The following is a 14,809-nucleotide window of genomic DNA, read 5'->3' as shown; positions in this document are numbered from 1 at the left end:
AAGTAGATCAATAATCAATTGAGAAATACGCAGTACGCAATACGCATGTCCATTTATTTTTTCTTGGCGGTTGGCAGTTGGTACTTGGTTCTTATTTCTTGTCGAAACGAGTCATCTGCAGTATTACCCCTCCCTCTTCTACATACCCCGCTGGCCGAGGTCGCAATTCACTACGTTTTTAGTTCCATTTATGAGTTGCCACTTTATTCTATTTACCTAAAACTAGGCACAATTTTTGAAACTCAAATTAAATGATTAAACTTTTAGTATTTTAACTGCGCTTTTGTGGTAACAAATAATAGTAAAGTGTAATTTTTAGAAATTTACAAATTTATTTAGAATTTGACATAAGGAATAAAACCTGTTACTATTATTAATGCATATTATAGGCCTTTCAGTTTGAGGCATTAATATTGATCGTTAGTAAACTTAATCATTTTAATGATACTTTATATTCTTAAATATACTTTATTATTTCGGTTGTACTAGGACATTATATTATTTACATTACAAGGCTTAAATATGTTTTATCGCATTTCGGTTGTGTAATTTATCAAGGGAATAAATGGCATCCCAGTTTAGATACGCTTCTGAGCTCTTGATTGGCCCGCTATTGGCACGACGCCATTTTGTCATACAACTGCGCAGTTCCGTGCTTCAATAGCGTCCCCTATAAAAGCTGAACGTGACGTAATGCGCTCTCATTAATTTCCCCGACGCGGTGCAGTGCGGATGTAGTGTTGTGAAGTGTAACCAAGTTCTTCAGAAATCTATTGGGCATTGTGCCTGATCGGATACAGGTGTGTAATCTTCTCACACGCTATATAATTCCTATAATTTTTAATATGGGCTACAGTGCACAAGAAAAACATATTGTTGACTTTTGTGAAAGTAAAACTGAATCCCTATCTAACTGGGTCCGTAAATTTAAATCTAAGTCATTAAATGCTAAGACAAAGAGAAAGCGTGACTTGCGTATGATCGCTGTATTGAGTAACTCCCTGTCACGCGCTGAAAATGAACTACTATCGAAACAAAGAGAACGTGCTAGAAAATGGGCTCAAATGCAAGCAGATCTCGGAATAACTGACAAAGAAGAGGAGTTGGCGAAGCAGGAGCGAGAGAAAATAGATAATTTGTGGAAGAATGATCTCAGTGGCCTAGATAGCTTTTTTAAAGAATTGGACAATGTAAAACCCCTAGTTAAGTAGGATGAACAATAGGTAATGTAAAGTATTTTTGTATCTGTGATATATGCAAGATGTTTTCTAAATTTACAGTCCCATTGCGTTTCGCGTGGGCCTGCATCCGACGGCCGCCATCTTGGTTGCCGCGGGGGCGTGCTCGGAGGTAACTACGGTATGGGTTTGTAACGGTATCATGCATTTTACTAGTTAATTTAATGTTTAATTGTTAATAAATGTTTCAGTTAGCTATATACGATAGTCGATTGGAATTAAAAGTTTATTCATATTGAATAAGAAAATTGTAACATATGTTTAAGTATGGAAATAAATGTTTTAAAAATGGCGTAGAATTTAATTTGTCTATTTTGTAATATTTGAAATTTTCACCCAACGTGTATTATTCCATGAGTCATCGTGGACTTCGGAGACAATGGCGGTCGAGGTGCGAGTTGCTGCGTAGTTTATTGTGAAAGGAGAGATGGCGTACGTGTCTCGGCTTTGCTGCCTTACGGCTGCCTCAAACAAACCCTCTACACGAGCTTTTACGGGGCCGGTACACAGTTCACATAGGTAACGATAGGTACCTATTACCTACCCACTTGCGCAATTAAACCTTTTATGTATAGGCCCTAGAGGGCCGTTATGTGTTGTTATTTCGAGCACAGATACAGCTGACGAAATGAGGCGCAAGTAAGACGGCTCGCTGCATGCTGTCATACATCTAATAGCTGATGATATTTTATCGTGCGGTATTTGACTAATATGTAAGAGTAGGGTGAGTGCCAATAACCTGTTTATATAATGCCCGATTTAGACTTGGGCTAGTATGTGTTGACTTTTAAATCTACACAGGCTGAGCAGTATGACGGCACAAATGCAAGTAAATTGGAGCTCGCAAGTTAACAAATGTACTCTACATATTTGCCCTGGCATTGAGCGATAATAATATATAAAATGAAAACAAAATAACTAGGTAACATCTTAAACATATATATAATAGCTGTAAAATGGAATAGAGACGCATCAAAACCATAAAATTATTGAAACAAATATCTGAAAATAACTCTTCGAGGCGAAATCGAGAAAAGTCATAATGGTAAGTTGTTAAGATAACCAAACAGTATTTAGTATTTTTTCTCGTAGCTTTAATATAAATGTTGTATAACATTAAACACAGTATGATATCCAATTTCGATAAGATGTACAAAACAATTGACGCCATCTTGATTTGTTCGTGTACAATTCACAGCTTTTATCCTGGGTGCCGTGGTGATACCAAGACCGTTTTATCACTTTTAAGATTATGATGCATTGTGGACCTTCAAGAAGAAGGAATCACTACCGCTCACGTCACCACGTCCCTAAAAGCAAGACGACTTATTCTCTAACGTAGGCAATAACCCTGAATTAAGGTCGTATACAAAGAAAAACACGTGGTAATAAATAGGTAAGTGGATATTCCGTGAGTGGAATCATTTATCCTTGTTACCAAGGCAAAAACTATTGACCGATTTCCGGATTTAATTAACACATTTTCAAAATTATAAGTTTTCGTATTAATGCCGTTACATACGGCGGTAGGATATAATATGAGGTTTTTAGGTAATTCTTTCAGGAACTCTTAAATAAATTTATTTACCTTATCATAAGTAGCTATACTATGGATCTGATATTGCGGACTTATAAATATGCACACTTGGCAAAGATGTGGAATATTTTGGGCATAACTGTGTACCTGGCACCCATTATATAAATATAAAACCTATCATTAACCAACCAACCATATTCTACCTGCTGCGAATAAACATGCTAAATGTATAAATGAACTCTGCGATAACTTTGAAACTTTCAATGCAAGTAAGATTTACACTGGATCTGGCAATCCTTAATTCACACCACTACAACCAAACAGCATATTTTTTACACACTGATACTTAAACCAAATTAATTATGAACAAACGAGGAAAGCTATGACAATATTGGAAAGATATAACTTATCTACGAGAACTTTTCAGAGACGCCACTAAGGTAATTTTTATGAATAAAGTGCATTTATCCTTATTTTATTAATCCCTAACAATAAAATAATTAATAGCAGCTTAATCTGCTAGTTAATTAATGCGATATATCGCAATTGTTTTGTCTAGTATTGTTTAGGAAGCTGAAATAGAAAGAGCTGGATTGTCCTGGTTTTTTGGAAGTTGGCATAACATACTTAATTAATATCCATTGTGGGGATGCAAACGACATTAATGAGCTGCCGAACGATTCTGCATTGACTTCAGGCTGGTTTGTGACTGATTTATATTCAAATGCATGGCGGTTAATATGCTTATGAAATTTATATTGCAGTCACAGATATCTTTTGGACATACCAAGCTTTGTCTTTTGCTAGGATAACGTGTTTCTTACAGGCATATAATGAAATATTAATTTATTTACGATACATATTTAACTAGGACAAGTATTATAATGATCAATAATATTTAAAAGAAACCAAGTATGAAACGCAATGATGAAATACGACCTCAATATAACAAAAATATACATAAATATAACTTGAAAAACATGTTGAACAGAAGAATTGTATTTAGGGCCTATAACTTTTCTTCAAAAATCCTCATCGAAATAGAAGCGTATTCTGGAATTAAGGTAAATCACACTGCGAAAATGAATTGAAATCGCTTTGTTATATATACTTCCATAATATTTTCTTCTCGAAAATTTTATCTAGTTTTTTTATAAAAACATTTTAAAACAAGTAACAGGTGTATTCGATCGTATTAAGTAGTAACCAAAGGACCCAGATCTTAGCATTGGATTGTAAATGCAAAGATAATGAACCTATTCAAAGCTTTAAACTGGCTCCGATATTATTATCTATATGAAAAGTCGATAAAATAGAACCGCTGACAGTCGGATTTATTTAGTTTTTATAAATCTCAAGTAAGTTAAACTCTGTAATTATTGTATAAAGATCTTAGAACCAGGTTAAAGTTGTAATTCACATTTCAGATCTACCTATTTTAAATCAAATAAGTCACTAGAGAACTGAAAAAGCGATAACTATCTATGACACGTGTTCATTTTAGATGCACGAATAAAAAATTCACAATTTATTTACGTACCACACGTCATATATTGTTGATGGATGGATGCGAGGCGAATGGACAACAATAACTATAATAATTTATATTTAAGAAGAAATTTATATTCCATATTGAATTAAGTGCAACAACTGTCGTGTTGAGAAATGATCGGAATATTTGAAATTACTTTATGATGCCACCATGCACTATGTTGGTCATAAATTGTGCCACGCCCACCTCCCTAAACACTGCGCTCGCCATGGGTGGAAGTTACTGCCGCACGCGATCTTCGCCGTGGGCCCTAAGTCCTGCCACACGCGCTCCAGTTCGTGGGCGCCTGATCCTGCCATACGCGCTCTACGCCTTGGGCGCGCTAGATCATGTCAGACGTGCTCTACACCGTTGGTTCTGTAATCTGTTCCGCCCACATGCGCTCTACGACTTGGGCGCTTCGCGCTGTGGGTGGTAGAGCTTGCCACACGCGATCAACGCCGTGGGCGCTAGGTCCTGCCGCACGCAATCTACGCCAGGGGCGCTAGATCCTGCTAGACTTGGTCCAGTTCCGGCTACACGCGCTTTACGCCGTGGGCGCTAGAACCTGCCGCACGCAATCTTCGCCGTGGGTGCAGCAAGAACCTACCACACGCGATCAACGCTGTGATCCGTAGCTCCTGCCGCACGCAATCTACGCCGTAGGCGCAGTCCTGCCACGGGCTCTAGTCCGTGAGTGCTAGATACTGCCATACGCGCTCTACGCAGTTGGTCCTGTTCCGGCACCAAGCTCCACGCCATGGTCACTGATCCTGCCACATGGGCTCTACGCCTGGGGTGCTTCGCGCTGTGATCGCTAGGTCCTGCCGCACGCAATCTACGCCGTGGTCGCAGTCTTACCACACGCGCTCCAGGCCGTGAGCGCTAGATCCTGCCATACGCGCTCTACTTTGAGGGTGCTAGCTTCGCTTCGAGCGCTCTACGCAGTTGGTCCTGTTTCGCGCCAAGCTCTACGCCATGGTCACTGATCCTGCCACATGCACTCTACGCCTTGGGCGCTAGATCCTGCTAAACTTGGTCCAGTTCCGGCTATGTGTAGCCTACGCCGTGGGCGTTAAAACCTGCCGCACGCAATCTACGACGTGGGTGCAAAGTCCTGCCAAACGCGCTCCAGGCTGTGAGCGCTAAACCTGCCATACGCGATCTACTCTGAGGGCGCTAGCTTCACTTCAAGCCACTGATCCTGCCTTACAACGTTGGTAGCTGAACCGGCCGTGAGTGCTACATCTTCCACATATGCGCCATAACCATTGTTACAGCTCCAGGCAACACGCACTCTAAGCCGTTAGTTCCGGAATATGCCATGCGTGCTACGCCATTGGTCACTTATCCTGCAACATGAGCTGAACGCCGTTAGCAGCAGCACCCGCCATAAATGCTCCAGTGCGTGTAGTCCAGATCCTGCCACATGCGCTCCTCGCCATTGGCACTGTACCAGCCACATGCACGTTCTCTAAGCGATTGTTACAGCCCCAGACTACACGCGCTCTACGCCGTTGGCAGCAGAACCAGAGATTAAGCGCTCCAAACCGTGAGCTCTAAATCCTGCCGGACGCTCTCTACGCTGTTGGTCCCAGATCACACCACACGTGCTCTACTCCGTTGGTACCAGAACTGCCTCGCGCCGTTGGCAGCAGAACAGGCCGTGGGCGCTAGATCTTGCCACACGCGCTTTAAACTATTGTTACAGCTTCAGGCAACATCAGACACACAACAGCACGCTACGCTGTTGGTCACTCATCTTGCCACAGCGCAGCGTAAACGCCGTTAGCGCAGCACCAGCCATAGCGTTCAACGCCGTGGGCGCTAGATCCTGTCACACGCGGTCCTCGTCATTGGACCTGAACCTACCACACGCACGCTCTCTACGCGATTCTAACAGCACCAGGCGGCACGCGCTCTTCTACGCCGTTAGCCAACGATCCTGTCACAAGCGGTCAACGTCGTTGGCAAGCAGAACCAGCCTCAATCATCCAGGCTGTGGGCACCAGCTCTGTGCCAGGTTTTGAAATTGTTTGAAATGTACCATAAAATCTCACGTATCCTAACACTTCTTGCTCGTACCTAATTAATTATTCTGCAAATACAATGTTTTAATTTTAAAAATACTAATGGACTACTATTCGTTTAGTTTGAATTTTTGTAAATGTAATAATTTTTGGTTGAACATTGAACCACCATAGTAGATCCAAGCAACACAGCCTTGCGATTATGTAACTCACTTTTCGAACTCACACAGCGGTTTTCGCAGTGGCGGTCGCGCTCAAATCAGTCGTAAAGCAGTCATTTTACGATTTGGCATTCTGATAAGGAGGGAGCTTGTAGTGTATTGTTTTTTGATTTGAGCGCGAAAAGTGAGTTGCAGAATCGCAAGGCCGACGCTTTATTGTTGGTTGCTTGCACCCTGTGCAGTGCTTTTTAACCTTCTGCAAGCAACTACGGGATGTACTACAAGGACTGCTTCACGATCATCAGCTTTGAGCTCTTGCAATTGCGGGGTGCGTCTCGGCTCCTGCGACTACTGTGGCTTCAGGCTCCGGCTACTGCGAGGTTCATCTATGAGCTCATGCGATGGGTGTTTCTCTTAACTCCGGTGATTGTGGTTGTGCATGCTTCAGTGACTGCGGGGCATGCATCTCCAGTCTCCGCTGACTGCGGGGTGCATCTACAGGCTCTGCCGACTGCCAAGTGCATCTTCATACTCCGCCGCCGACTGCGGGGTGCATCTTCATACTCCGCCGACTGTGGGGTGCATCTCCAGTCTCCGCTCACTGCGGGGTGCATCTTCAGACTTCGCCGAATGCGAGTGCATCTTCTGGCTTTGCTGACTGCGGGGTGCATCTTCATTCTCCGCCGCCGACTGCGGGATGCATCTTCATTCTCCGCCGCCGACTGCGGGGTGCATCTTCATTCTCCGCCGCCGACTGCGGGGTGCATCTTCATTCTCCGCCGCGGACTGCGGGGTGCATCTTCATTCTCCGCCGCGGACTGCGGGGTGCATCTTCATTCTCCGCCGCCGACTGCGGGGTGCATCTTCATACTCCGCGGACTGCGGGGTGCATCTTCATACTCCGCGGAATGCGGGGTGCATCTTCATACTCCGCCGACTGTGGGGTGCATCTCCAGTCTCCGCCGAATGCGAGTGCATCTTCTGGCTTTTCTGACTGTGGGGTGCATCTTCATTCTCCGTCGCCGACTGCGGGGTGCATCTTCATACTCCGCCGACTGTGGGGTGCATCTCCAGTCTCCGCTCACTGCGGGGTGCATCTTCATACTCCGCCGACTGTGGGGTGAATCTCCAGTCTCCGCTCACTGCGGGGTGCATCTTCAGGCTTCGCCGAATGCGGGTGCATCTTCTGGCTCTGCCAACTGCGGGGTGCATCTACAGTCTGCCGACTGCGAAGTGCATCTTCAGGCTTCGCTGACTGCAGGGTGCATCATCATTCTCCGCAGCCGACTGCGGGGTGCATCTTCATACTCCGCCGACTGTGGGGTGAATCTCCAGTCTCCGCTCACTGCGGGGTGCATCTTCAGGCTTCGCCGAATGCGGGTGCATCTTCTGGCTCTGCCAACTGCGGGGTGCATCTACAGTCTGTGCCGACTGCGAAGTGCATCTTCAGGCTTCGCTGACTGCAGGGTGCATCTTCATTCTCCGCAGCCGACTGCGGGGTGCATCTTCATACTCCGCCGACTGTGGGGTGCATCTCCAGTCTCCGCTCACTGCGGGGTGCATCTTCATTCTCCGCCGCCGACTGTGGGGTGAATCTCCAGGCTCCGCTCACTGCGGGGTGCATCTTCATACTCCGCCGACTGTGGGGTGCATCTGCAGTCTGCGCTCACTGCGGGGTGCATCTTCATTCTCCGTCGCCGACTGTGGGGTGAATCTCCAGTCTCCGCTCACTGGAGGGTGCATCTTCATTCTCCGCCGCCGACTGTGGGGTGAATTTCCAGGCTCCGCTCACTGCGGGGTGCATCTTCATACTCCGCCGACTGTGGGGTGCATCTCCAGTCTGCGGTCACTGCGAAGTGCATCTTCGGGCTTCCCTGATTGCGGGGTGCATCTTCATTCTCCGCTGACTTCGGGGTGCATCATCACCGACGAATGCGGGGTGCATCTTCAGGCTTCGCTGACTGCGGGGTGCATCTTCACCGACGAATGCGGGGTGCATCTTCATTCTCCGCTGACTTCGGGGTGCATCTTCAGGCTTCGCTGACTGCGGGGTGCATCTCCAGTCTGCGCTTACTGCGAAGTGCATCTTCGGGCTTCCCTGATTGCGGGGTGCATCTTCATTCTCCGCTGACTTCGGGGTGCATCATCACCGACGAATGCGGGGTGCATCTTCAGGCTTCGCTGACTGCGGGGTGCATCTTCACCGACGAATGCGGGGTGCATCTTTATTCTCCGCTGACTTCGGGGTGCATCTTCAGGCTTCGCTGACTGCGGGGTGCATCCTCAGGATCTGCCGATCTACGAACACCAGCGACTATGAGTGCTCCTAAGCACCTGGAAGTGGGGCGTGTATCTCGAGACTCTACTAAATCCTGTGACAGTGGATGCTTCTATTGAGCTACTGCGACTGTCATCTTCGAGGACTGGCGACAACGGGTGCATCCTCGGGCGTCTGCAACTGTAGGACTTCACGAGACTTCAGCGCGTTTGGAGCTCTGCTGAAAGTAAGGGGTTAGCTTCTAGCACTATCTTTTATATTATTTTGTTTCCGTAACAGTAGAATGTTAATGTCCTGTTTAAAGATACTGAGCATTCAAGGTGCAATAAACTGGTTTTAAGCATCTTAAGACTAAAAGCACTTATTTTATAATGTTTGCAAATGTCTGCTTTCTTGTATTGTTGTTTGTGTGCTTGTTGCCAGTCAAAGTAAAATTTTTGAATGTAATGTATAACATATACATTACAAGAAAAAATTGTTTTATGCCGTTTGTCCACAGGCTATTTAGGTTAACAGTTGTAAAACCCAAGAGTTCATTGCGTTGCATATGGCTGCGAAGTATAGCAAAACCAGTTTTATAATGACTAAATATTATGGGAGTTTAAAAACTGAACGTTTATGCATAATTATTTTTTATATTTTGCGACTAGCTATACCCATATCTGTTTCGCCTACGTGGATGTTACGTAAGGCACAAAACTTGTTTGTTTTCAGGTATCCAAACTATGTTTAATACAATAAGGCATATTTCTGAGTAATATGATAACATGGATCAATTTAACAGTTTCATCAGTTGCAAAAAATAAAAGCATGGCCAGAAACTATAACCATACAGATGGAGAACAAACAAAAATATAAAATAAAATCATAGCTACTAAAATGTGTAGGTATTTCAGGCTAACGTATTCTTTTTCAGCTTAAAATCTCTTTCAGCTTATTAGATAAAAAAGGGCAAAATGTAATTTAAACTATATACGAGCACAAATTTAACCATGTCAAGCAGTAAATATAGTACATGATGAGCATATGAAAAATCCTTGACGCCTGCAATTATTTTGCGATAACTCGATTGTGTTATACTATATCCTACACTGAAAATACCGTCTGATGTTAATACAAAATCTTACAGTTAACCTACACTAATTTACTATTGACAAAACAAATAAAGGAAGTTGGGGAAACATTTTTATGTTGAAGAACAATATATGATGCACCTGGGTGGGTCAGAGATTATATCTCAGAATAATGGATGTGAAATTTATTCCTAGCCTATTCAAGATTTAATATTCCAAATAATGATAAAAAGGTTTTATCTCAAAGGTCACAAAATTGTTTACAAAAATTATGAGCAAAGACTGAATATAAATTACTCGAGACCAAGAATTCGGATTAATAAAGACGCTGAGGCCACGTAAAATGTAACATCGATACTGAAAACACAGTAGGTAATGTAATTTTTTTGTGACAAAGATAAAGACTGATTAACAAATATAAAAAAATTTAAGAACCTAACACTAAAGCACCAAGATAAAGAGCTTTGAACCAAGATCAAGAGCGAAAAATCAACAGTGAAGAACCAACGTCAAGAAATGAAAACAAAGAATGAACATGAAGAGCGAAAAACCAACATGAAGAGTGAAGAACAGACGTCAACAGCGAAGAATGAACATGAAGAGCGAAGAACCAACATGAAGAGCGAAGAACCAACATGTAGAGCGAAGAACCAACGTGAACAGTGAATAACCAACGTCAACAGCGAAGAATGAACATGAAGAGCGAAGAACCAACGTGAACAGTGAATAACCAACGTCAACAGCGAAGAATGAATATGAAGAGCGAAGAACTAACATGAAGAGCGAAGAACCAACATGAAGAGCGAAGAACCAACATGAAGAGCGAAGAACCAACATGAAGAGCGAAGAACCAACATGAAGAGCGAATAACCAACATGAAGAGCGAAGAACCAACATGAAGAGCGAAGAACCAACATAAAGAGCGAAGAACCAACATGAAGAGCGAAGAACCAACATGAAGAGTGAAAAACCTCGATTGAAATTTCACCTAAAATGGAAATTATAAAAAACTAATTGGGCCAGAACAAGTTCTGTAGTAAGTAAACTTTAAATCATAACTAGTATGAGACTGAATAACTTATACGAACACTGAAGAACCAAGACGAAGACTGAAGGATGAAGACGAAGACTGAAGACGAAGACTGAAGTATGAAGACGAAGACTGAAGGATGAAGAACGAATATGGATATGAAGACTGAAGAACGAATATGAAGACTGAAGAACCAAGACGAAGACTGAAGGATGAAGATGAATATGAAGACAAAGACTGAAGGATGAAGACAAAGACTGAAGATGAAGATGAAGCCTGAAGAACGAAGATGAAGACTGAAGAACGAAGATGAAGACTGAAGGATGAAGACTGAAGAACGAAGATGAAGCCTGAAGAACGAAGATGAAGACTGAAGAACGAAGATGAAGCCTTAAGAATGAAGATGAAGCCTTAAGAATGAAGATGAAGCCTGAAGAATGAAGATGAAGCCTGAAGAACGAAGATGAAGACTGAAGAACGAAGATTTAACATGAAGAGCGAAGAATCAACATGAAGAGCGAAGAATCAACATGAAGACGAAGACCGAAGACTGAAGGATGAAGACAAAGACTGAAGATGAAGATGAAGCCTGAAGAACGAAGATGAAGACTGAAGAACGAAGATGAAGACTGAAGGATGAAGACTGAAGAACGAAGATGAAGCCTGAAGAACGAAGATGAAGACTGAAGAACGAAGATGAAGCCTTAAGAATGAAGATGAAGCCTTAAGAATGAAGATGAAGCCTGAAGAATGAAGATGAAGCCTGAAGAACGAAGATGAAGACTGAAGAACGAAGATTTAACATGAAGAGCGAAGAATCAACATGAAGAGCGAAGAATCAACATGAAGACGAAGACCGAAGACTGAAGGATGAAGACGAAGAATGAAGATGAAGCCTGAAGAACGAAGATGAAGCCTGAAGAACGAAGATGAAGCCTAAAGAACGGAGATGAAGACTGATGAACGAAGATGAAGACTGAAGAACGAAGATGAAGACTGAAGAACGAAGATGAAGACTGAAGAACGAAGATGAAGCCTTAAGAATGAAGATGAAGCCTTAAGAATGAAGATGAAGACTGAAGAATGAAGAATGAAGAACGAAGATTTAACATGAAGAGCGAAGAATCAACATGAAGAGCGAAGAATCAACATGAAGACGAAGACCGAAGACTGAAGAACGAAGATGAAGCCTAAAGAACGAAGATGAAGACTGATGAACGAAGATGAAGACTGAAGAACGAAGATGAAGCCTTAAGAATGAAGATGAAGACTGAAGGATGAAGAACGAAGATGAAGGATGAAGAACGAAGATTTAACATGAAGAGCGAAGAATCAACATGAAGAGCGAAGAATCAACATGAAGAGCGAAGAATCAACATGAAGGCGAAGACCGAAGACTGAAGGATGAAGACGAAGAATGAAGATGAAGCCTGAAGAACGAAGATGAAGCCTTAAGAATGAAGATGAAGCCTGAAGAATGAAGATGAAGCCTGAAGAATGAAGATGAAAACTGAAGGATGAAGAACGAAGATGAAGACTGAACAACGAAGATGAAGCCTGAAGAACGAAGATGAAGCCTGAAGAACGAAGATGAAGATTGAAGAACGAAGATTTAACATGAAGAGCGAAGAATCAACATGAAGAGCGAAGAATCAACATGAAGAGCGAAGAATCAACATGAAGAGCGAAGAATCAACATGAAGAGCGAAGAATCAACATGAAGAGCGAAGAATCAACATGAAGAGCGAAGAATCAACATGAAGAGCGAAGAATCAACATGAAGAGCGAATAACCAACATGAAGAGCGAAAAACCTCGATTGAAATTTCACCTAAAATGGAAATTATAAAAAACTAATTGGGCCAGAACAAGTTCTGTAGTAAACTTTAAATCATAACTAGTATGAAACTGAATAACTTATACGAAGACTGAAGAACCAAGACGAAGACTGAAGGATGAAGACGAAGACTGAAGTATGAAGATAAAGAACGAATATGGAGATGAAGACTGAAGAACAAATATGAAGACAGAAGAACCCAGACCAAGACGAAGACTGAAGTTGAAGACCGAAGACTGAATGATGAAGACGAAGACTGAAGTTGAAGACCGAAGACTGAATGTTGAAGACCGAAGACTGAATGATGAAGACGAAGACTGAAGGATGAAGATTGAAAACGAAGATGAAAACTGAAGAACGAAGACGAATACTGAAGAACGAAAATGAAAACTAAAGAATAAAAACAAGATGAAGACTGAAAACTAACAACAAATATGAAGAAGATGAGCTAAGAGAAAAATTCCGACGTAGACTAGAACTGCAGAAAGATGGTGCCTCAAAAACAACTTTACTTGATACTTAAAATAAATGTTTATGTACCGTTTTTTTGTGTTTTAGTCGTAGTCGTTACACATTACATTCAAAACTATTATTCGCCTTTCTTAAAGTATCTAGAGCATAATGTAGGTATTAAGAATGTATACGTGTAACAGGGGTTACATTAAACTATATACATCACACCACAGAAGTGCCTAAATACTTGGGTATACTAAGGTACCTTCTGGAGATATTCTACTCGTAAACAAAATTTAAAAAAAGTGAAACCCTAAGGCAAGGCCAAGTTAAAAACGATGCTGTTTCGAAAGCAAACTCGACAAGACTATCTCGAAGCTCTATTCATGACGGAGAATTAAGGCTTACTGCGACAAAAAACATGACATGCACACACATGAGGCCTAAGTATGTTAGAAGTACATAATTACACTTATTATAAGTATGTCTTAATAAATCTGATGACAAACATGAAGCGTTCTGTTACTACCTACTACCTTTAACCCTAGTTAGCGGTCGTGTAATATTAAATATGACAAAATTTAATGTAATCCTTATTATAGTACTTGAATATAGGCTATTTTTATAGATAATAATAAAAATAGTGAAATTAATACCTAATTACTTAGTTGTCACATGCGGTAGCCCTGTTAGAAGTTAAGGTTCCTTACCACATAGATCACATGACGAAAGGTTTAAAAAAATAAAACAAATTTCAAATATTTTATTCTCAGTACCATCTTAATACAGTAGAATATATTACAACCTTTTACTTATCTTAATCGTTAAGTATTTTTATTTAATACATCACAATTTTATTTTTTAAGCTAAGTATGTATGTTTAATTCCTAAATGTACATATGAAAAATGATTTTTTGGTGAATAAATGCATGTACAAATAATATATATAAATTTTAATAAGTAAACCAGATAAACTTGAATAAGGAAAACATTTACTTCGGGCAAGATATTTAAAATACCTCAATCTCATTGGATAATTAATTGTCTATGGCGAAACAGAGAGCATACCTACTATTTACACACTCGTATAAGTTAAACTGCAGACGAAGCCAAATCCTTTCGGCCTTACTTTTTAGAATAGTTTGCAATATTTCGCTACGTAAAACCATACAGGGGACTGACCCTCAAACCAACGCGCGAAGGAGGCGAGAGCGCCTATACACGCTATTGACTCTATTGGCTGCCTTTATCTAATACTTTCGATAAAGGCATGCCTAGCTCGCTGTACAATATAAAACAATGTGCGTACGGCATTATTTTGCGTACATATAGACGATACGTTACAATGGCCATAAAATATTAATACCTGATAATCCATTTATAGCTAAATGTATAAGAAAAATCTTTTACGCCATAATATAATAGCTATATGCCTATCCGCTTTCGGTATTTAAGACATTTTTATGTGATATGGTTTATACTTAAAATTCCCACATAGGAAATGGTATAATACAAACGCACAACTTGGTCGTAGTAAAGCGAATCGTTGAGAGGTAGCGTCAAAAATGAAACCTGGGCATGAATTATTTCATCAATATTGCCTAATTCTGGTCCAATTCAGATATTTAGTTAAATAATATTT

General features: G+C 41.6%; 1 protein-coding gene and 1 long non-coding RNA gene across 30 annotated transcripts; both read left to right on the top strand.

The window, feature by feature from the left end:
• Positions 1-643: 643 nt before the first annotated feature.
• On the top strand, positions 644-4,234 carry LOC125054783. Of its 4 annotated transcripts, none has more exons than XR_007117766.1 (3): positions 644-800; positions 1,281-3,839; positions 4,203-4,234. It is a non-coding gene; the product is annotated as an uncharacterized LOC125054783 (long non-coding RNA). The 4 variants fall into 4 exon arrangements; XR_007117763.1 differs by having other exon boundaries at positions 1,281-4,133; positions 4,203-4,219; XR_007117765.1 differs by lacking the exon at positions 4,203-4,234 and adding an exon at positions 4,002-4,052.
• Positions 4,230-10,972, top strand: LOC125054781. Of its 26 annotated transcripts, none has more exons than XM_047656878.1 (7): positions 4,230-6,778; positions 6,822-6,903; positions 7,058-7,162; positions 7,323-7,383; positions 7,531-8,054; positions 8,437-8,490; positions 8,607-10,972. In XM_047656878.1, the coding sequence occupies exons 1-7, from the start codon at positions 6,771-6,773 to the stop codon at positions 8,763-8,765; spliced, it is 993 nt and encodes a 330-aa protein (XP_047512834.1). In that variant the 5' UTR covers positions 4,230-6,770; the 3' UTR covers positions 8,766-10,972. The 26 variants fall into 26 exon arrangements, 24 of the variants coding, with proteins under 24 accessions (XP_047512834.1, XP_047512838.1, XP_047512822.1 ...); XM_047656882.1 differs by lacking the exon at positions 7,323-7,383 and adding exons at positions 7,163-7,258; positions 7,413-7,441 and having other exon boundaries at positions 4,230-6,903; positions 7,058-7,105; XM_047656866.1 differs by lacking the exon at positions 7,323-7,383 and adding an exon at positions 7,413-7,441 and having other exon boundaries at positions 6,822-7,258.
• Positions 10,973-14,809: the final 3,837 nt, after the last annotated feature.

Source organism: Pieris napi, chromosome 12, assembly GCF_905475465.1.
Source record: "Pieris napi chromosome 12, ilPieNapi1.2, whole genome shotgun sequence".
Lineage (NCBI taxonomy): Eukaryota > Metazoa > Arthropoda > Insecta > Lepidoptera > Pieridae > Pieris > Pieris napi.
This window is presented reverse-complemented; position numbering and strand designations above follow the sequence as displayed.